Below are 23,348 nucleotides of genomic sequence, written 5' to 3'. Positions count from 1 at the left end.
TTTGAAAGTTAGGTTAATAAGGTGTAATTTAGGGGTGCCTGGGTGGCTCAGTGGGTTAAGCCTCTGCCTTTGGCTCAGGTCATGATCTCAGGGTCCTGGGATGGAGCCCCACACTGGGTTCTCTGCTCAGCAGGGAGCCTGCTTCTCCCCTACCCCCACCCTGCGGCCTGCCTCTCTGGCTACTTGTGATCTCTCTCTCTGTCAAATAAATAAATAAAATCTTTAAAAAAATACATTTAAAAGTGGAGAAGGCTCTAGAAACGGGTGAAAGTATTGGTCGCACAAGAGTGTGAATGCGCTTAATGGCACCGATCTGCACTTCCAAACAGTTCAAATGCTGAATTTTGCATTGTTTCTCTTACCATTTAAACATGACCATTAAGGAGATCTGAATAATATATGGACATCAGTGAGTAATAACGTATCAATATTGCTTCATTCATTATAACAGTATTATCTACGCCTTGTAATTATATGCTAATAACTCCATATTACAGTATGCAGCCTGAGTTTTACTCTGGGTGGGCTGATGAGCTGCAGGTGGGAGGGGTGTGAGCAAAGGGTAGGCGGGCTTCTGTACCCATCACACTGGCTTCTGAGGGCTCACAGAGGCAGGACAAGAGCTAGGAGCGTTCAGCCAGCTCCGCTCCCAGAACTGGCAAAACAGTGAGCACTCCTGAGCCAGCCGGGGCAGCTGCGCTGGGGTGCAGCGTACCGGGTGCACTTTGGAAGGGTCATCAAGCTCCAGCCTGGCCACCACAGAGCCTGCTTCCAGCGTGGCCCCCGGGAGCTCAATGTATTTGATCCGGCCACTCTCCTGCACGTTCAGGGTCATGATCATCTTCATTACCTGTTATGCAGGAAGGAAAAATAAGATGAGCCCACCGGGACTGGCTTGTCTGTGTGACAGCACCAGAGTCACCAGAACTAGGACTCTGGAGCAGCTGGTGCTTGGTCATTTAAACACAATGATTCCCTGGGCAGAGTTCAAGTGTAAAGGACGGAGGGAACTTGCATTTGCCAGAAGCCTGCTGTGTGCCAGGCTCAGGGCTGTTCATGAATGATCTCCACCTGCAAAGCCAGCGAGGGAGGCAGGTTATTTATTGTACCCATTGTACAGACATGGAAACTGATCTGTATTTGTAAAGTAAAGCCTCTCTCTTAGAAATACTGTTAAATCATACGTGGGGGTGCTTCAGACACACATTCCTAAAACATGGTACATTTTGTGACCAGCTCTTTTTTAAAAGGCAGTGAGAAAACCCTCTGGGGAACCTCTGGTGAAATAAGAATGTGCTCCCTCTAGGGTCGCCAGCCCCTTTAACTGGCCTCTCCAGGAGTCCACATGCGTGGACATGATGCATTTTGTTACTGTGGTGTGGGCTGCAGACACTCAGCATTGTGCTCCTTTTGCTCAGCAGGTCACAGCTTGGGCACCCATGACAGGCCTGGGCTGGAACCCCAGCACCCACCCTTCACTCTGTGATCTCCAGCAGATGCCTTCTCCTCTCTGAACTTCAGTTTCCCCAACTATCGAATGGGGAAGAATGACCATCTCACCTCATAGTGCTCTTATAAGGGCCACTCAGGAGGAACCTGGTGCATGGCAGGAGGCCGGCTAGTATGAGCTCCTACTTCCGCCCAATTTTCACTGTCATTGTCATTTTCATTGTTATTGACCTTGGCAGCATAGAATGGAGGCCAGGTGTGAACCCTAGCTCTGGGGGACCTTGCATTCCTTAGCCTGCCTGGGCCCCATATCTTTGTGTGTGAAATGGGGATCCTATCTGTGCCCATCTGCTATGATTGCTGGGAATATGAGAGAAGGTAATTAAACAGGTAAAATGCCTAGACTAGCACCTGCCACGTGGCAAGCACTGTGTTAAGTTTTGCCTTACAGCTTTTTAAATCACCGCCATGGTTATTATTAACCCGTCCTTCCTCACTCCCACGGAGGTATACACTTTTGAGGTTTTTCCCTTTGAATACTGCAGAAAATTGGAGCTGAACCCCACGCCCCGACTCTCTGAGGAATCAACAGATGGTGGCCCAGGGGAGAGGTGAGGCCAGCTGGCCCAGGGTGCAGGGGTGCAGGTGCAATGTGGGGTGGTCCCCCCTTGGGGAGCGGGGTGAAGGGGAGGCCTGGCTACAGCCCCAACCTGAGGGCCGGCTCTGTACTCACCTCCATGTCGGCGTAGCTGCTCCCAGCCTCAACATGGCCCCCGTCTTCCACCGTGTACTGTATTAGCTTCCCAGCTGAAGGGGCCCTCAGGACCGTGGGATCGTTCTCCTTCTCAAACACGCAAGTCTTGTTGCCGATGGTAATACGGTAACTGGGAGACAGAAGGGACGGGTGGGTAGCTGGGGGAAGACCATCAACCCAGCGTGCCCATGTCTGGCTTTTGACAACGTTGTCCCCTTCCTGACGGCAGCCCAGAGTGTCCCCCTCCCCCCACCATGTGTGATCTGCGGGATTCCACTCACCCTGATGCTAGCATCTGACATTACCACAAAGATACTGGGAATGAGTGGGATGTGCAAAGGGTATGACCCTTTCCTGGCTGAAAACCAGTTCCTTTTCCTGATACAATTCTAAGAGGCTCAGAGAAAGCCACTGATATTCTCCAAGAAATATTTACTGACTCTAAGGCTTCACCTTATAACTGAACTGGCCAGAGTACGTCCCAGGAGGTGGGGGGTTGGGGGGGGGAAGTCTATGATAATCTTGAATATTCTTGGCAGACAGAACATGGTTAAAAAGAGGTAATATAACAATGCTCTGGTTGGCATGAATCCAGTCTGCCTTCTTCCAAAACTTCGAGGATTGGGAAAGGAGACAATTCTCTAAGTGGAGCTTTCCAGGCATGGGGCCTGTGGTGCAAACCACCCCCCTCCCCACCATCCCCCAACCCTGGCCTGATTCTCCTGGGCTGGAGGGGCAGAGGAAGTCTTGGCTGCCCACTCAGCCCGGCTGGCCTACGCTTCACTGTACAAGTTCAAGTGTGGTCAAGTGCACCGCCAAGGGAGGGGCTCTGGGGGAGAGCTCATGATGCCTCCGTGCTAAGTACTTCCTGCACTTATGCATCCTGCATTTCGCTTATCCAGGTGCACAGTGATCAGTCCTGCTCCTTCTGCTTGCTCGATACGTCATGTTCACCAGCAGGCTCCATGAGTCATGACCGTGGTCTTATCCCAAAACCTTGTCCTGTGCCCGGTATATCCAGCCCTAACTGGAAGGCTGCCTCTCCTCCAAGCCTGAGCTCAGACGACTATGGGCGCTGCAGCTCAGACAAGGAGCGGCTGACACGCTGTCGTACACCTTGCAGGCCCTGGACTTGGGAGTCACGGCCCATTTGGCTCTGGACCCTCCCACATTACCAGAAGCAGGCCTCTTGGAAACCTTCCCAGTACGTCTGCCAGCTTTGAGGTTGTCCAGCCAAGAGACTGTCCTCTCCAGGGGCCCCAGAATCTACTGGGGAAGCTATTTTTCTAAGACCCTTGGGCTGCACAGAGCTGGCTTTATATCTTTGAGCCCCGTGGGAAAGCGTGGCTCTGCATCGTGCCCCTCGCCCCGCCCCCTACATACCTGTCAAACTCTTCTTTCATGTAGGTAGTATAGCTGTTACCATTGTAGGACAGCAGCAGCCCCCCGTCGCTTAGCCGGTGGGCATCGATCTCGATATGACAGTCGTTCATGATGAGGATGAACATGGTCAGAGATTGCCGGGCCACCTGTGGGGACAGGTTCAGTGTCCCTGCCTGAAACCAGGAGACGTGCTTGTCCCTGGGCCCCAGGGCACCGTCTGCCCCCACACTACCACTACCAGGAGCAAGGGCTACGGTCCATGGTGGAGTGTACCCTCGGGGAGCAGCTGATGGGACCACAGTCAGCGTGCGCACCTGTCCCACAGCAGGGCTAGTGGCCACCGTCTACTGACCGTCACTGGTCATCTCCTGCCAATCACATGCCCTTCTCATTCCTGCCTCTATGCATCAGCCCCAAGCAGGGCCCCCAGGAGCAGCAGGGGAGGTGCAGGGGTTGGGGTGGGATCTCACCTTGGATGAGACAGCCCTGGAGACTCCACCAGTGACCAGGACTCTGCCCCCCCAGCCCAGCTCTGCCCAGGGGCACACAAGACCTTTGGGACCCTCAAGAGAGGCCAGGTGGCCAGGCCCTGGCCTCGGCTCTGCATTTCGATCTGACATACTAGCCCTGGATTCATTCTGGGTGCTCTCTCTCAGAAAACAGATAGCCCTAAAGAGCCCTCGACCTCTAAGATACATATGTTGAGAGGAAAGTTCCCAAGAAACAGAGGAATGTTTATTGCAGCATTATTCATGGTAACAGTAAGACTGAGACACAAACTAGCTATCCGCAACCTTGCAATGGAATGCTCTGGACCCCCACTGTCAAATAGAGCTAGGCTGGCTATTTACATGTAAATTAATTTAACTTAAATAAAATATAGAATTCAGTTCCTCAGTGCTCAGTAGCCCCCCGTGGCCACACTGGAAAGCACAGATACAGCACATTTCCGTTCCTACTGTTGGCTCTAGACACCAAACTCATATTAAGAAAACTGTTTAATAACATGGGAAAACTTCAGGCCATGATAATATCAAAGCAGTAAAACAGTATTTGCACCAGGATCTCAACTTTGCAAAGTCTGTGCTGAAACGTTCATGGGGGTTCCCTCGATGTTTTATGCTTTTTTTGAAAATTTAAAATTTTATACAGTAAGCATGTGTCACATTTAAAATCCTGCTGGGGGAACCAGGCCCCCTAAATAGTCAGGAAGCATGGACGGGTAAAGAGGAGTGGTTTCAGAGCAGGGCCTCATGGAGAACATACTTGTTTGACTATATCGACCCTGAAAATCCCAAGCTGGAAGGGTAACACGTGCTCAGTCATCTTAAAAATAAAGTAACAGAACAAAAAAATTCTGCCTCAAAGGCAGACTTGAGTTCTATGTTATCTTTTCCCTCCCGAGAAGGAGGCCTTAGCTTCTTGGGGACACTTGGCCCCCACGGGTCACCCTGACCTGGACCCAGGGTCTGATCCCGTGCCCACACATCTCAGACACGCTGATATTCTCTCTGAAATGACCTCAGATGCCCCAGGAAGGGTAATGGGATACTTCTGACAGAGCACAGCAGCACCAAGTAAACCGCCCGGGAAACCCAAGGTGGACCAGGGAGAGATCCGAAAGCCATACGTTGACCTTTGGTGCAGACACACAGGACACAGCTGGCCTCACAGCCCCTGGAAATGGAGCCACACACTATGCCGGCTCAGCAAAGGTCCTGCTCATGCTTGGTACTGAACTGGATACTGTGCCCCCAAATTCATGTCCTTCCGGGCACCTGGGCATGTGACTTTATTTGGAAATATTGTCTTTGCACATGGAGTTAGTTAGATGAGGTCATCCTTAAAGAGGGCGGGCTCTAAATCCTGTATGAGTGGTGTTCTTCAGAGCAGAGACACACAGAGGAAGACAATGTACACACACACACACAGACACACACACACAGAGAAAAGGTGGCCATATGAAGCCAGAGGCATAGCTTGGAGTGACGGTCTACCAGCCACGAACACCAAGGTCGGACCCACAACCACCAGGAGCTAGGAAAGCATGAAACAGATTCTTTCCTGGAGACTTCAAAGGGCCCAGCTGACACCTTAATTTTAGACTCTGGCCTCTAGACTCGGAGAGAACACTCTTCTGTTGCCTGAAGCCACCGGCTCATGGTTCCCTGTTACTCAGCCCCAGAACCCAAATACACAGTCCCTTGTACACCGTGTGTATTGCACAAGGCTACACATGCCCAAGCCCTAAGTGCTTAGGTTTCAAGGGCACGGGACTGCCTGGGGAGTCCCAGCACCCAAGCAGGAGCAAGTCCACTCCAGAAAGAAAAACTCCCATCAGCCTCCAAAATGCTGGAGACATCCGAGAAACCCAGGGTCTTCACCTTGAGGATGTACTTAACACCTCCATAAATTAATTCCACATCCACGATGTTCAGCAGAGAAGCTGCAGGAAGGACCTGGCCCCTGAAAGAAAAGAGACTTGCAGTCGGCTGTGGAAATGAACGAGAACACTAGGGCCACCCTCTGGATTTAAACTAATCACCCAGCTCTTTGCCTCACCTAAACACCAACACATCTGGCTGTATTTAGAAAGCTAAATCCGATGGAAAGGCAAGGAATGTGACACTGCTCAGAACTTAAGGGAACAGCACTTGCTGAAGGGTGAGAAATTTCAAAAGGGCTTTCCAGGAAGCAAAATCCTTAATGCTCATTCTGGGAAAAAATTCCCAATGTGGGAAGGAAGGCGACACAGGCATTGTGACTCTATTACTCTGCACAAGCATGACAACCCGCTCTAACATCTCTTGCCTTTCTAAAGTTGTTTTGGTAGCTTTATTTGCCTATCACAGTGTCTCTAGGGGTGATTTCTGCCTCTACCCCAGGACATTTGGCCATGTCTGGAGACATATTTGATTGTGGTGACTCCTGGTGGAGAGATGGGGGACTCCTGCTAACTTCCCACAGTGCACAGGAGAGCCCCCGCAATAAAAAAATCAGTCAAAAATGTCAAGGGTGCTGGGGCTGAGAAACACTGGCCCATCCTCATGGTGAGCCCGTGGCTGCTTCCACGCTGGTCCACTTCACTAGCCACGCCCGACTCAGGTGAGGGTCCGGAAGGAACATTTGCAGAGGTGACCCATCACCTGCTTTGCTTCTCAATTCACCTCCTCTCTGAACTCAAGTGCTATGAAGTACCTTACACAAGTCAGCATGACTAAGACTACAGCCATGTGCCTGGGGCTGGCCGCCTTGAGACCCCCCCAACCAACGGCCTCCTCTCCTGCACCCTTGGTTCACAGGAGAGGAATTTCAGAGGCAAGCACAGAGGTGGGATTCCCTAATTGCCTGCTGCCTGATTCTCTGCCTTACTTGCCACTAACACACATCCCGTGGAGGAGGGGGTGAATTACCCCTGCACCCTACCTTTCCAGCGAGTGTAAGAAATCCGTCATGCAAGTTCTGAACATCGAGTCGGCCACGTTCAAGGCCCCGCACACCACCCCGAGCATGATATCTGGTTTCTCAGCCTAGAAGAGACTCCGCCCTTCAGTGTCAGTGGTGACCAAGCCCACGGGGAGCCCGGAAGTGGGGCGGGGGTGGGGGGCCTCTGTGACCCTGAGGGGAGAACAGGGCAGCTCCCCCACCTGCACTTTCTCAGCAATGAGGTGATCCAACCAGCCAGTGTCGATGTCATTGTTCTGGTAGTGCTCAGTCTCCAGCAGGTTAATGAGATACTCCACGGTGGTCCTGAAGTCGCCCCGGATGGACAGTTCCTTCAAAGCCACCACCATGTTCCTTGAAGGGAAAGGCACATGGATCGTTTTCCAAATTAACATACATGTCGGCAGAGCTCCTGCCTGGTTCTCGGAGAGCCCAGAAGAGCACAGCTGAGAGAGGGGCCTGAGTCCAGCGGCCCAGGTGTCCATCTTGGCTCCAGCATTTACTGGTCAGGCCATCTTGGGCAAGTGACTTAATCACTCTGGGCCTCAGTTTCCTCATCTGGAAAATGGGGAAATAACCCTGACTTCACACAGGTGCTAGGAGAATTAAAATGAGACAATCCATATAAAGCACATAGTCTCCAATAAATAAGGTCAGCCATTATGAACACGATGAATGGCCGTGATTATGATTCTTATTAACCACAGCCAGTTGCTCTGCCTCCCTGCAGCTGGACCTCTTCAAATCCCCATGTCCCAGAGCAGGTGCTACCCCCCACCGCCCTGGGCAGTCCACACAGCTGCTCCGCGGGGTATGCACGAGGTGTGTCTAACAGAAGGCCAATGCTGTTACCCCACCCAGGGTGTGGCAGTCACCTGTCTGCATGTGCTCGGTTGGTTACCTCCTCCCATTTCCCAGAGGGATGGCCTCTCCCCAAAGAGGGCTCCAGCCCGAAGGGCTGAAGCCCCCACTCCCTAGGAAATCACAGGGAGACTGTACCAGAGAAAGAAGGGGCACTAGAACAATTCTCCTCCTGGGAGAGGAGAGCTTTTATACCTGTCATGGCATTCCCATGTGCATTCAGCAGGCGTGGCAAAGGGGTAAGAACAACCCCAATTCGGGGCCAGGGAAAGAAAGATGCACTGAGGTCAAGTGAGCTCATCAGTAGTCAGAGGAAAGTCAGGTGCGGGCCCGGAGTCTGCAGGTAAGCATCAAGCCGTTGGGCTCAAGAGTGACCAACTTGTTCCAATTTGCTCAGGACGTGCCCAGTTTTAGCAGTGAGAAATCCTAAATCCTGGGACGCCCTCAGTCCTGGGGAAGGGGACACAGCTGGTCCCCCTATTAGACCGTATTAGCGGCCCCTCGGTGGCTCAGCTGGTTAAGCGGCCAACAAGATTTCTGCTCAGGTCATGATCTCAGGGTCATGAGAGCCCCTGCGTTAGGCTCTGTGCTCAGTGGGAAGTCTGCTTAAGGTTCTCTCTCTTCCTCTCCCCCTGCTCCTCCCCACTAGTGCTGTCTCTCTCAAAGAAACAACAACAGAATTTTCCCCTCTGAATTCTTAAGTCCATAGGCCTATGACCAACATAAGACAAGCCACAGGCTGTTTCCATCAGAGATCAGAATGGGCCGGACTGACTGGCCTCCCTCCCCTTTCAATTTTTCACTCAGCCTGATTAAAACTGATTGCATGGGGGCACCTGGGTGGCTCAGTGGGTTAAAGCCTCTGCCTTTAGCTCAGGTCATGATCCCAGGGTCCTGCAGGGAGCCTGCTTCCTCCTCTCTCTCTGCCTGCCTCTCTACCTACTTGTGATCTCTGTCTGTCAAATAAATAAATAAAATCTTTAAAAAAAAAAAAAAACCTGATTGCATGAAGCTAGCAAAGAAAGCCATTCATCAAAATCACCAAACTCAATTTAAATCACGACTAAGTGCCCTGGGCTAGATAGATTTCAATGTTTTTTTATTATGTTTTAAGTTTATTTAAAAAAATTAAAATTTTTCTTTCCTTTTTTTTTTTTTTTTTTTAACAGAGAAAGGGAGAGAGAGAGAGAGAGAGTGAGTGAGCGGGCCAGGGGAGGGAAAATCCTAAACAGGCTCCATGCTCAGCAAGGAACCCTAAGTGGGGCTTGATCTCACGACCCTGAGATCATGAACTGAGCCAAAATCAAGACAGACACTTAACCAACTGAGCCGGCCAGGTGTCCCTAAAGATTTTATTTTAGAGTCAGCTTTACACCCAATGTGGGGTTTGAACTTACAATGCTGAGATCAAGAGCTTTGTGCTCTACCCACTGAGCCAGCTAGGAGCCCCAATTATAATGCTTTTTAAACAAAACATCCACAAAGTCTTTGGGGATTTTTCACTCTAAACACGAGAATGTTTAAACACAAGAATGTTTAATTACAAAGTGAGCTGGGTTTTGCGTTTCTGCGCTCAGGGCAAGGCAGGAGAAACAGGAGATGCGGGTGTTTTGGGATTCAGGAACCCCTTTGTCAATGTGGGTTTCTCCAGGACCTACTTATAAGGTTTAAATTTAAAGAAGTACCCCCACGCCCCTTTTTCTTAAAAAGCTCTAGTACTTGGCACCTTTTAAATTTTGGAATCCCCTTGGAATCCCTTTTTGGAATCTCTCCCAAGTGCGACCCATAATGACCTCAAGACCAAATGACCTTGGTGAGCTCGTAAGCAGATTTGAGCTCACAGATCTCAGATACAGGAAGAGGGGAGACTTCGCCCTTGGACTTCAGCAAAGGTCACTGAAGATAGGGTCTGCTCTGTGATTCACTCCTTTACCTCCTAAAGTATTGCTGTTTCTGAAGCCCCAGGCTTTTAGCTTCTGCAAGGAAGGAGGGAAAAGAGGAGGGGTGCAGGGAGATACTAACGAAATGGCCTCTTCCCGGTTCTCTCCCCAGGAGAAGCAGTGCCCAAACTGGGAGTCAGCAAATTCGTGTAAGCCGCCAGCAGCCGCCACGCTGAAATAACCCCAGACGTTCTTGCTGCTCCGGAAATTCAGTTCCTGAACCGTTCCGGAGCTTGGCTTAAACCCCTGGAGTGAGGAAAGCAAAAGCAAAATGGGAGGCGGGGGTCATCACTCCAGATATATTTGTATCAGAATTAAATCCTAGACAAACCCAGAACCTCCACCACAAGCCACAGCTTAGTGTGATCAATAGAATGTTGATCTCTCCCACCAGTGGTGTGGGTGTACCCATGTCAAGATGTTCATGCATAAATGTAATTTTTACTTTAAAAAAATCTGATTCTTTCTTGCTGTCTCTGTCTCTCTCTAATAAATAAATAAAATCTTTAAAAAGTGGGGGGGGGGGGGGCATCTGGGTGGCTCATTCAGTTAAGCTGCTGCCTTTTGCCCAGGTCATGATCCCAGGGTCTAGGGATCGAGCCCCACACGGTCTCCTTGCTCAGCAGGGAGCCTGCTTCACCTTCTCCTCCCCACTCGTGCTCTCTCTTATCTCTGTCTTTCTCTCTCAAAGAATTAAATAAAATCTTAAAAAAAAAAACTATGAAAATAATCATGTTGGGATAGGGGAGAAGGTACAGGCACAATAGGGGGAACACTGTTCACTGATGGAACTGAGTGAAAGTTCATTTTGGTTTTATAAACTTGACATTGTCAGTCATGAAAAGTTTAAATGAAAGAGAAGAGGGGATGGATTTCGAATTCCGGGATTAAGAAAATGCCAGCAGGTAAAGAAATGTGATGCGACACGCATCTAATTTGCTTATGGGATGCGGGGGTGGTGCAGAAGGCCCATGCCCCTGAGTATAACTTTGGTAAGGGTGGGTGGACGTGGACCCTCTCACTGGAATTAAGGCTCTTGACCTGTGTAATGGAGGCATCCGTTCTGAGAGATGGAGAATTGCAGGTGCCCGGGCTATCTCCACTCTGAGTCCTCTACCCTCCCAGGCACTGTAAACAAGCCATCATCCCCCTAAAGAATTCCCATTTCACTTGTCCCCCAGCAGAGTCCATTGTTTGCAGCCAAAGATGCTGAGCTGTTACTGCTACCATAGCTTACAATTCTTTAATTAAAAGGCGGGCAGGGGAGACAAACCTCTCTTATCCCAAGTTTCTTGAATGTAATCATTAAACAATGAGGTTGTGGTAGTCTATGCAGCTGATGTGACAGTCAACCACAAACAAGCACATCAAGTGTAACAGATGCCGCTAGCTGGTTTTTGAAGGCACAGAAAAGAACAAGTCACAAAGGAACTCCTTACAAGGGACCAGACTCCATCTACGGTGCAGCAAAGAGGACAGGGGTGGGGGCAGGAAACCAAGGACCTGGGTTCAAAAGCTGGCTGCTTGTCCCAAAGATGGATGTGGCCCAGAGGGTCCAGCCCTGGGGCTCCGTCATAGCCTCAGCAGATTCCAGGCACAAGGCAAGACCCCAGCCTTTGAAGCTATAGCACAGGGAAAACGATGCCTCGCAGTGGCACTGTCCTGTACGTGAGCAACGAGATGCCGGACGGGATCTGCCCCTGTGCCGGGCACACCCTTCCTATCAAGAAGCCACTGCCTTCCCATGGTACAGTTCCCTTGTCTGTCCTCCCAGAAACCTGGGCATCTCATTCAAAGCTAACGTTCAGGGTCGGCCCCACCCTGGGAGCCTGGAGGTGGCAGGCGCAGTGGGACACCCTAACTTGCCTCATCAGGGTTCTCACTGGTGATTCTGGCCGCGATGACATGGCCTCGGGCGAGCGGAGGGTTGGCAGGAGTGTCAAACGAAATGGGCGTCACACCCCATGGCGACTCTCCATACAGAAGCCGGATATCCTTCAGCCGGTGCAATGGCACCCCCATGGCAATCTGAAACAAAGAAATGCACCCCACAGATGGTCAGTACCCACTAGCACCCAGGCCTCCAAACACTGAATGCATAGCTAGACGCCACGGAGGAAGAGATGCAGGAAATATCTCCGGGATCCCGAGCACCTGCGGGCCAGCAGACACTGGGCCACATGGTGGCAGGAGAAGCAAAGCGAGAGAAAGACAGAAGGGGCGCCGGGGTGGCTCAGCCAGTTAAGCGTCTGCCTTCAGCTCAGGTCATGATCTTAGCATCCCTGGATCGAGCCCCAGGTCAGGCTCCTTGCTCAGTGGGGAGCCTGCTTCTCCCTCTGCCTCTGCCTGCCACTCTTCCTGCTTGGGCTCTGTCTGTCAAATAAATTAAATCGTTAAAAAAAGAAAAGAAAAAGACAGAAGGTTTGACTCTGCCCCCAGGGAGCAAACAGTGTCGCTGGGAAAAGCAGCAACTTTCTATAAAACCACGTCACGCGATAAGAAAATGCTGGCATCAGGGGCACCTAGGTGGCTCAGTGGGTTAAAGCCTCTGTCTTCTGCTCGGGTCATGATCCCAGGGTCCTGGGATCGAGCCCCGCATCGGGCTCTCTGCTCCGCGGAGGGCCTGCTTCCTCCTCTCTCTCTGCCTGCCTCCCTGCCTACTTGTGATCTTTCTCTCTGTCAAATGAATAAATAAAATCTTAAAAAAAAAAAAAAAGTTAAGCCAAAAAAAAAGAAAAGATCACACAGACACACAAATAGAAAGAACACAAATGCGCTAGCGGTTAACAACCAGTAGGTCGAAGCACAGGGGATGGGTGGTAATTACTATCCTTGTAATTCCTTCTAAAATTTCCCAAGCTAAAAAAAAAAAAGAAGGAAAGAAAGAAAGACAAAATAGAAAAGAATAAAGACGATGATGGAGGGAGGGAGGAAAGGAAGCAAGGAGACATACACATTTTAAGCACTGGAATTCCTATTCGGGCAGGAGTTCCCAACTCAGTACGGACAATACTGTCCCTTAAGGGGGTAAATCTGCTCCTGGGGATGAAACGATTCTACTCTTGTAGGTATCAGTCCCAGATATGTCTTCGGCAAAAGCATATACAGTATATCTGTGATATTAAAATTTTATAAGGGGAGAAATTAGGGGGGAAAAGTGTCTAAACAGGCTCCTTATGGGGGCAGGAATGAAAAAAGGTTGAGAAATACTTCTCTGGGTCTGTGAATGGAGAACAGGGGGGTCCATGAATGCCTAGAACTGTATAAAATATTTCCCCCCCAGGAAAAAATTCAACAGGTTTTTGCCCATGTCTCAAAGGGCCACACAGCCAGACAAAGGTGACGAACCACTCCATGGGAGGTTCTCGGGCTGTGTGGCTCTCCATGCCACTCACACGATAACACACTCACATCCCCGGGGACAGCCCACCAATAGGGGAGCAGGACGGGCTACTAAGGGCAGGACAGGGGATGCCAGCCCCGCTGGAAGAAATCCCGGGGCTCTGAGTCCAGGTCCTTGCCTGCAGCTGGGCAGCCGGCAGGTTGACGTCTGCGATCATCTCTGTGCAGGGGTGCTCCACTTGCAGGCGGGGATTCAGCTCCAAGAAGTGGAAACTGCCATCTTGGCTGTAGAGATATTCTACTGTCCCCGCGCTCACATAGCCCACAGTCTTGGCCAGGCGGACAGCACACTGCAAAGAAGACACAGAGCCTGAACGGCTGCCAGTGGTTTTCTAGGATCATCTTCACGGGGAGCTTCCTAGGTCCCCCACCAAATGCTGAGGATCTGCTGGGCATCCTTTGGGACCTCGGAGATCGCACTCCCTAGCAGGGCCCCTGGGTGTCTTCATGGACACCCACCCCATGTTAGCAAGACGGACTGTAGGGCACTCTTGCTGGCTGGGCAGAGACAGTCTCTCCCTGCGGCTACCCCCACCCCTTCTCCGACCCGAGCCCTGCAGAGCCCACCTGCTCCATGAACTCGAACACAGCCGGTATGGCGATGGTGGCCGGTGCCTCCTCAATGATCTTCTGATGCCGCCGCTGGATGGAGCAGTCACGCCCAAACAGGGACACGGCGTTCCCATACTGGTCAGCAAGGATCTGGACCTCCAGATGTCGGGCATGCTCAGCCAGCTTCATGAGGAAGATGGGGGAGCCAGGGATCTCAGTCTGCACCTGGGGGGACAGCAGAGTGGTTCACTTTACCCTGGGAGACCAGGGCTGGAGTGGGAAGCCCTCTGAAAATATGTCCATGATTTTGCTGATTGTTTAGCTTTGTTTTGCTTCTCTCGCAGACATGCCGTTCTCCTCGTTTGAAGTCCGACACTGTCAAAATACACCATGTGGCACGCGGAATTTCCCCACAATCCCATCTCCTAGAGATAATGTACTCTTAGGATTTGGGAGCATGCTGGGTAAGAGTTCAATGTCGTTAAGAGTTAATTGGTTAAGTTAATGTGCCGGTAGGAGCGGGGTACATACTGGTTTCTGCTACACATTCAGGAACACACACAACACACAGAATGTTTTGTGAATAAAAATGGGACCAAAACATGCCACCCAGCAGGTCTCTTTTCCCCCTTCTTAAACAGTACTCTCTTGGCCAGCTGTCCATGGTGGAATCCATGTTTCAGACTTACATCTTCCTTTGGATGGCTAAAAGGCAATTGTCCAGAAATTCTTAATGATGATGTAAAAAAAGAAGTGTTCAAATGGGATGATTGCTAAGAATTTCTTTTAAAAAAAGTAAGTTGTAGGGGTGCCTGGGTGGCTCAGTCATTAAGCGTCTGCCTTCGGCTCAGGATCCCAGGGTGGGAAGCCTGCTTCTCCCTCTTCCACTCCCCCTGCCTGAGTTCTTGCTCTCACTCTGTCTCTCTGTCAAATAAATAAGTGAATAAAAATAAAAATAAAAAGCAGGCTGTAGTAATATATGGGATGGCCCCGCTTATATGAAAAATAATAAAATAGAGCTGTTATGAATGTCTACATAAAAGTAGACACAGAGGTGCCTGGTTGGCTCAGTCGGCACAGCATGCGACTCTTGATCTCGGGGTTGTAAGTTCAAGCCCCACATGGGGTGTAGGGACTACTCTAAAGAATATTAAAAATCTGGAGGCACCTGGGTGGCTCAGTAGGTTAAGCCTCTACCTTCGGCCTAGGTCATGATCTCAGGGTCCTGGGATCAAGCCCCGAATCAGGCTCTCTGCTCAGCTTTTAAAAACTAATCTGCTAATCTTAAAAATCTTAAAACTAAACTGCTAATCTTTTAAAAACTTCTTTAAAAAATTGGTTACATCTGGGAAGGGGGAGGAGTTCAGAGGTGGTGGTGAAAAGAGAATGTTCCTTTTTTATGCTTAACCTATCCCTAAAGTGTTTGAACGTGTAAGAACATTTTCATACTGCGCTTACGTAATCAAAAGAAACACGCTCGTGCGTGTGTGGGGGCAGTGAGTATACCGGCCTCCTGTATTTTCCACTCTCTTTTGCTGTGAATTGAAAACGGCGCTAAAAAGTAATATCTATTTTAAAGAAAGGAGGGGGGAAAAAAGATTTAAAACCTACATGACCCCTAAATGTAATAGAGGATCCAGGACTGGATCCTGACACAGAAATAAGAGATTAGTGGGGGAAACTGGTAAGATCTGAGTCAAGTCTGGAGTTAACTTAATAGAAATGTATCTCTGTTAATCTGTTAGTTGTGACAAACATGGCAGAGCTAACAAAGACGTGAACAATGGGAAACCAAGGGGAGATGGAGACTGTATGCTACTTCTGCAACTTTCAAGTAAACAGAACGTCTTCTCGCAAAGTACCCCAGAAACCTATCCAGCCCAGGGGAGACACGTGATAGAGAAACACAACTTTATAGAACACTCATATACTGCCCACATCTGTTTAACTGGCAAACCTTTTTAGAAAGCAATTTATTGACATGTTTTTGTAAGTGCACATGCATGTTATTTAACTAAGTCCTTGGCACATAGTTTTTGCCCAAGAAAACAATTCAGGAGGAAAAAGAAAAAGCATTATTTATGTTCCATGTTATTATATAACGCATTATAATATACAATATACAATATAATAATATTGTATAATATGTATTATAAATATTATATATTATTATGAAACATATTGAATTATAGTAGCCTTACTCATAACAACAGAAATGGAAACAAGCATAACATTTCACCAAAAAATGTGATCTTCCTTGATAAGGAAGACTACAGACACACAGGGATGTTACGCAATCATCAAAATAATTGTAAAGACTGGAACAACATGGAACACCTGTCTGTGATCTCCAGTTTAGAATTTTTTTGAAACATAGAACAAAACACCATGGAAAACGAATGCAGCTCTTTAAAACACGCATGTGAACAAAGTCTAGAAGAAAGTCTAGAAATTCTAAAATAGTTGCATTAAGAATGGGAAGATCGTTAGCCTACCTTTTTTTAAAAACATTACCAATGGGCAACTAAAACAGGTATAAAGTCTTAAAAGTGAAAAGCCAGCTACAAGTCAGTAAATACACGGTTCATTCCTAGAACAAAAGTCAATCACCTAGAGATGTTAAAAATACCAAGACTACTAAAATTGACAAAATGTCCCCTCTTCCGACAGACATAAATATAGTCACAAACAGAGAGATACTCTAGCCCTGTATCTCTGAAATCATTTAAAGTCACATGCATTCACAGGATAGAACATCCAAGGAAATGGGTACGGATCAACCCAAACCAGGGACTTCTGGGAGAAAACATACACATTTGCTTCGGCCCACAGCCCAGCAATATTCCAGTTCCTAAAAGTGTCTTCCTTGTTTCCGACACAGTAATGCTAATGAAAATCATCTGGTGGTCAACAACTAAACACACACAGTTCCCCAAAGATATACGGAAAAGTGCTCCGAAAGAAGAGCTCACTTGTCTGAAAAGGACTGGGAAGTCCTCGGCACTCTCTGCCTTCCGGATTCCTTTTCCTCCGCCGCCTTCGGATGCTTTGATCATCAAGGGAAAACCAATTTTTTCTGCCACCTGGGGGTGAAGGACAAACAGACCTCTTTAGAAGGTAGGCAGTTTCCAAGCTACTGGGACAATGATAAGGTTCCAGCATCTTGGCCCCCCAAGCCTTGTATTTACCTCTAAGCCCTCATCTATATCTTTCACACAACCCTGGTTGTAAACATCTTCTGGGACAGTGATTCTTTTCCCCTGCTGCAGATCACCTTCTGCCCATTCCACCATCAGACCTAGAGAACCACAAAAAAAAAAAAAAAAAAAAAAAAAGCTGAATCCTGCCAAGGATGGCAGAGATACACAACACAGAAACCATAGGGCCATCCCTCACCAAAGCCTCTCTAGACCTGGGCGCTGGACCAACCATATACAGACATGGTCTTTTAATTATCCCACAATGGCTTTTAATTTTCTTTAGGGCTAACTCAACCTTGAATGGGAAATCAAACTTAAGAAATTCAGACTGAGCCTACCACAAACAACCACATCAACCTGAACTCAAAAAAATTCCAATTCTACCCACTGGTGTCATCTATATGTAAACCACCGTTTTCTAAAACCCTGTGAAGATTTAAAACAAACTTTCCATTCTGAATTTAAAATTTCATCTTTGGATGAAAAAAATCAAATTGGATAGGAAATGCCCAAGACTTTTTCCTGTTTTCAATTTATCCTAGAAATTCCACTTTTCAGAATTTATCCTAAGGAAATGATTAAAAAATACATAGAGATATAGCTAATAGACTATCAAGACTCTATTACTTTTAGTATTTTTTTGAAAGATCTTATTTATTTATCTGAGAAAGAGAGAGAGAGCAAGCATGGGAGGGTGGGGGGCAGAGGGAGAAGGAGAAGCAGACTCCCCTCTGAACATAGAGCCCAAGGAGGGGCTCAATCTCAGGACCCTGAGATCATGACCCATGCCAAAGTCAGATACTTAATCAACTAAGCCACCCAGTACCCCTACTTCTAGTATTTTTTTTAAATTAGAGTAAAACAGCCTGGAAACAACCTAAACATCTAACCATAGAGGACTGTTAAATAAATTACAATATCTCTATTTGATAAAATCCTATGCGGACATTTAAAATGTTCTAAAGTGTATTTATTGACATAGAAGGGTTAGTGAGAAAAAATAAGTCACAAATGATAGTAAATATAAGATCTCTGGATTTTTAAAGGATGCACCTAGGAAAAAAAGACTGAAAAGGTAAAGCACCTAGAATATAACAAATGTTCAACACCAGGCCATAGGATTATGGATGATTTCTATTTCATTTTCTTTTTTTTTTTTTTTGGAATTTTGTGTTTTCTAAGCTATCTACAATGAAACTATACTACCGCTTTAATAATTTTAAAATTTAAAATAATAATAATTTTATAATTTTTTAATGAAAGAACAAAAAATGCATACACCTGTCACCCCCTCTGTTCAGACTGGGTGGAAGAGATACCCCCCCAAAATGAAGCTCAGGCCACTCACCGCTTCCGCTCCAGGGCAGTGTTGGGATCTGCAGTGTCTGGGCCACAATGGTGGAGGCGATCTTATCTCCCAAAGCCCACATGGCCTCACTTGGAGGGCCTGAGGGATCAGGGACAAAGGGGGTAAGGCAGAATAGAGTTAGTCACAAGCCACTTGCAGCCAAGTGCCAGCCAAATGTGCAAAGAAAAGTGCTCAGGTCCTAGCTCTCCAGCAAGTGAACATCAAGTTGGGGAAGGGAAAAATCTGGTATCTGCTCCTTCATCAGATGTGGAAGGAGTCTGCTGTTTTTATGTGGATTGTAAACCTCGTCGGAGTTATAACCGAAGCTACGTGGCCCCCACAGAATTCACTTCTTAGGAAGAAGGTAACAAGCTAGACCAAAGGGCAAGCTAGCACCTCAAAAAACTAGACCCTGGGTTAGCAAACTTCTCCTATAATGAGCCAGATCAGACCTATTTTCAGCTCTGTGGGTCTGCTTGTCTCTGTCACAAATACCCAGCTTTGCCAGTGTTGGGCCAAAGCAGCCACAGGCAGGACATAAATGTATGAGCCAGGCTGTGTTTCAGTAAAACTTCATTTACAAAAGCAGGAAGCGGGCTGGACTTGGCCTGTGGTCTGGATCACCAAGCTCCAGAGGAGCTAAGGGGTAACAAGGGTCCCATGTAACAGCCAGTCAAAGACTACAGACAGAGAAAACATCAGCAAGCATAAGTTACTGGGCAGACCCTCGGGATAGCAGGTGTTGATTCATACTGAGTTGTTTCAAATATGGTGTGTATTGGAGGCCCAGCATGAAGAAAGGAGTGGCAAGAGGGATTTATTGTGGAGGGTAAATGATTCCCCTAAACCATGCAAAGATGTCAGCATGACAGCACACACAAAGTTTATACATGCAAATCCTAAAACAGACCCCATCTGCAATAAGCATCATTTTCCCTCATAAGTCATAGACTTGGTCCCTAAATTTGGAATCCTAGGGCATTCCAAAGCCCTGAGATTAGCCCAAGAAAGGCGTGAGCTTATCAGAAATGTGACCTCCAAACCCGGTCAGACATCCAAACATGGCTGGTATCTCGGTACTGGCAGGGGCACGAGCAGAGGGTCCTGCTTGTCCCAGCGTCATTCTCCTGTGGGACCCGTGGCAATGGCTCCTATGTCCCTGGGTTGGCCAACCTTCCCTCCCACCCTGCACCGGCGTGCTCCTGACCATGAAAAGGTGAGTTGGGAATATCAAGCTGATTCCCACCTTGCAGGGCTATACTGGAAAGAGGACACAACCCGGCAGAATGTCCCATCAATGCCCCGATTCCCCTCTATTGAACAGAGACACACTGTACCTAAGAAAGCAATCTCGTGCTTGCACAGGAGCTCTGGCAGTTTGGGGCTTTCGGAAGCATGGCCCCAGCCAGCCCACACCGCCTGTAAACACAGAAAGGCATGAGTGAAGATCTTCCTTTGAGGAGCGCCCCCCCCCAACCCCGTCACACATGGAAGGCTTTTCGTGGCGTCACAACAGCCCTGGATTTCAGAGTCTTGGAGGACCTGGAGCCTCTGTCCCTCCTGAAAGGCAGGAATGAGCTGCTCCAGAGCTCAGGGCATCACCCAACCTCCCACTGTGGGCAGACTGGGGCGCGCATCCAACTTAAACCTGCACGGGGATCCTCTTGGCAATGTCCACAACCAACTCCACGTTGGCATAATTGTTGTTGTTGGGCCCTCCCGGGACAGGGACATACTGATCTGCCATCTTGATATACTCTGGAATTAGACGAGAAAAGGAGAGAAAAACTGAGAGGCTGAAGTTTACTGCATGACAACCTACGGCCATTGGAAGGGTAATGGAGAAGATTCTGTGGCCACAGCGACAAGTGTGGATGATCATTTGAAGACAACTGAACATGACTTCCACTATGGGAAAACACAGAGGCATCAGGACAAGGCCTGGGAGGGAACAAAGAAAGAAGGAAGGAAGCTATCAGAATGGCTGGGATGAGAGGTGGGGTGTTCGATTAATTCCTATTTCCAGTTTCTCTTAATACTGTTTTGCTATTAAACAATACAGTGTTTTTAATCACAGTGAAAAACATACAACATAAAATTTACCACCTAACTCATTTTTTGAGCGTACAGTTCAATAGCATTTAGTACATTCACACTGTTGTGAAACAGATCTCCAGAACTTTTTTCTTTTGCAAATCTGAAATTCAACCCATGAAACAACACCTGACCTTTTCCCATTCCTGCAGCCCCTGGCCAGCACCATCTTTCTGTCTCTATGGCGTTCACGACTCTAGGACCTCATCTATGGGGAATCCTAGAATACTTGTCTTTTTATGACTGGTTTCTTGCACTTAGCATAGTGTCTTCCAGGTCCTTCCATGCTGTACCATGTGATAGGACTTCCTTCCTTTATAAGGCTGAATACAATACAATGTTTTGATTTTAAAATACTCATGCCCTTTACGCCAGAAATTCTACTTCTCGGAAGAAATATGTGCTAAAAAAAAATCCTACTCATCGATGAAGCTCAAGAGTGATAAGAGGATGTCCACCGGACAGTGTTTTAAAGTGTGACACACTAGACTTGTGCCCAAGGCAAAGCTTAGTCATGCTGTACTATCGAATTCTCTGGGATCCTGAGAAGGAACAGGGTAGAACTCTATGTGTGGATCCTGAAAGAGAACCAAGAGTGGCATTTCCTCCCAGGCTGCCTGCCTCCAATGTTTATGGAACACAAAAGTGTCAGCCACAGGGGAGGTCCCAGAGGTGACAGAGTGAGAAGTCAGATGAGCTCCCTCTCATCCCTGAGTTTTTCTCTACTGTCAGAGAAGAGAAACAAGAAAACAGAGTAACACCAGGCTGGGGTCAATGCCAGGGTCCTCTGGGAAAGCCACACAGGAGGGCACGACCAGAAGGCTGGGACAGGGAGGGGTGGAGGCCTGCTGTGCCAGGAGCTTTGGGGAAAAGCATTGTCAGCAGAAGATCCAGCATGTTCCAAGTTTCTGGGACAGAAAAGAGCTCCACTGGCTCAGGAACCGAAGAGGCCAGCATGGCTGGAACCCAGGGTTGAAGAGCACAGACACTGGATGGGGCCAAGAGGCCGGCAGGGCACCTTAACTGGCCTGAGGACCTGGAATTTGAGTCTGAGCATGATGAGAGCCCCCACAGGGTAAGGCAGCCCAGGGTTCCAATCCTGCCTTTGCCACATACTGGCTGTATGACATTGGGTGAATGATTTCTGTCCTTATGCCTCATCTATAAAATAGGGTTGATAATCAAATCTGTCCTCTGAGTTAAAAGGAGACTGCTTCTGGGCAAGGCCAGGGCCCAGGCTCTGGGAGGGACTGGGGCACAGCATGGCAGCCTCTTAAGCATTTAGAGCTGCTAACAGGACCTGAGCTGTGTTTTTAAGAAATCATTTTGACTACTGTGTGGATAAAGGTCTGTAAAGGGATGCGATGGTTCACGGGAAAAAACCAAATTGTCCAACAGTTATTTACAGAATGATCTGTGCTAACAGACAGAGAAAACAAATGAACAGAAGAATGCATGATTGAAGTACAATACAGACATCTGTGGGGAAAAACACCTGGAGGAAGAGGGGCCAATCTGCTGTAACATGGACATTTCCCCAAGATGGGATCTCCACTTTGTATAGTAGCCATTTGCATTTTTAGTTAAATAAGGAAGAAAAAGCAAATAAATGCGAGCGCAGGAGAGGTACCCTGGGACTCTGGGGCCCAGGGTGGACTTGCCTGGGTATAACGGAAGAGGTGAGGGCAGGTAAGAACAGGGGGTGGTAGGAGGGGAAGGAGCCAAGGCCCTGGTACCTGCATTGGCCTTCAGGTCCTCTGGGGTCACCATGACTACAAACCGGATGGCCCGCTCGTTCCGGAACATCTCATAGGCCCACCTGCGGATGGAGCGCATGCACTTCACGGCGGCAATGCCATTGTTGGCGATGAGCACCTGCACAGGGGAAATGAGGAAGGGGCCAGAGCTGCACATCTACCTGTGCTGGGAGCTGCATGCTACCCTGGGCTCCATGTCACAGCTCCAGAGCTACTTTACAGCACACAGCCTGGCAGAGAGGTGCTCAAAATCTGCTAGCTGCACGAATACAGAATGATCAGATGGGTGGGTGGGTGGGTGGATGGTCAGGTGGAGAATCGAATGGATGGTTGGAGGGGTGGGTGGATGGATGGACAGATGGGTGAGTGGACAGATGGATGGGTAGGTCGGTGGATGGATGGATGAATGGTCAGGCAGAGGATTGGATGGATGGATAGATGGATGATGGATGGATGGATGGATGGACAGGTGGACAGATGGGTGGCTGGGTGGATAGATGGATGGACGGACAGACAGATGGATGAGTGGGTGGGTGGATGGATAGATGGATGGACAGATGGGTGGGTGGGTTGGATGGATGGACAGACAGGTGGGTGGGTGGATGGATGGATGGATGGATGGATGGACAGAAGGATGGATGAATGGATAGGTGGGTGGATGGATAGAAGGATGGTTGGGATGGCTGGAAGACAGAGGAATGGATGGATGGGTGGACAGATGGATGGATAGGATGGACAGGATGGGATGAATGAAAGATTTTGATTCCTTGGTTGGCACCATCAAATGTTGGCACTTAACATTTTTGAAGGCCTAGTATGTACCAAACTACAGTACAATATATCTCACCATATATTTCACTTCACCCTCACATCAGCCCTTGAAAGTGGTTGTATTCTTATATTTATTTGGGGTTAAAGATATTAAAACTCAAGGAGTTCAGGCACTTACCCAAGATCACACAGCGAGTAAGTGGCAGAGATGTGATTTCTGAGCCCCACACAGTCGGACCTGTGTTCTGAACTGCCCCAATCCCATAGCTACCTCTGCATTCTGGAGATTAAAGGCCCTGGACTTGGTGGAGAGGAAAGGCAGTGATGCTGCCTGTCCTCAGCAACTGAGAGCAACAGAAAAGGTCCTGGTTTCAATTCTTAATGAGCCATGAC

At 48.4% G+C, this 23,348-nt stretch overlaps 1 protein-coding gene across 7 annotated transcripts in view; it reads right to left on the bottom strand.

Annotated features, from left to right (window-relative positions):
• ACACB (acetyl-CoA carboxylase beta) overlaps nt 1–23,348 on the bottom strand; it is a 121,941-nt gene that overhangs the window by 53,056 nt on the left and 45,537 nt on the right. For all 7 annotated transcript variants that reach the window (XM_047696370.1, XM_047696368.1, XM_047696371.1 and 4 more), the window contains 16 exons: nt 22,164–22,302; nt 19,982–20,091; nt 19,671–19,752; nt 18,334–18,432; nt 16,974–17,083; nt 16,758–16,868; nt 13,801–14,010; nt 13,353–13,523; nt 11,698–11,859; nt 9,914–10,077; nt 7,234–7,384; nt 7,013–7,116; nt 5,971–6,052; nt 3,587–3,732; nt 2,183–2,333; nt 716–850 (listed from right to left, as the gene is read on the bottom strand). In XM_047696370.1, coding sequence (XP_047552326.1) covers nt 716–850; nt 2,183–2,333; nt 3,587–3,732; nt 5,971–6,052; nt 7,013–7,116; nt 7,234–7,384; nt 9,914–10,077; nt 11,698–11,859; nt 13,353–13,523; nt 13,801–14,010; nt 16,758–16,868; nt 16,974–17,083; nt 18,334–18,432; nt 19,671–19,752; nt 19,982–20,091; nt 22,164–22,302 — 2,127 coding nt within the window. The remainder of the gene's footprint in view (nt 1–715; nt 851–2,182; nt 2,334–3,586; nt 3,733–5,970; nt 6,053–7,012; nt 7,117–7,233; nt 7,385–9,913; nt 10,078–11,697; nt 11,860–13,352; nt 13,524–13,800; nt 14,011–16,757; nt 16,869–16,973; nt 17,084–18,333; nt 18,433–19,670; nt 19,753–19,981; nt 20,092–22,163; nt 22,303–23,348) is intronic.

The sequence above is a fragment of the Lutra lutra genome, chromosome 12 (assembly GCF_902655055.1).
Source record: "Lutra lutra chromosome 12, mLutLut1.2, whole genome shotgun sequence".
Lineage (NCBI taxonomy): Eukaryota > Metazoa > Chordata > Mammalia > Carnivora > Mustelidae > Lutra > Lutra lutra.
The sequence above is the reverse complement of the archived record's forward strand: the minus strand, read 5'-3'. Positions and strand labels throughout refer to the sequence as shown.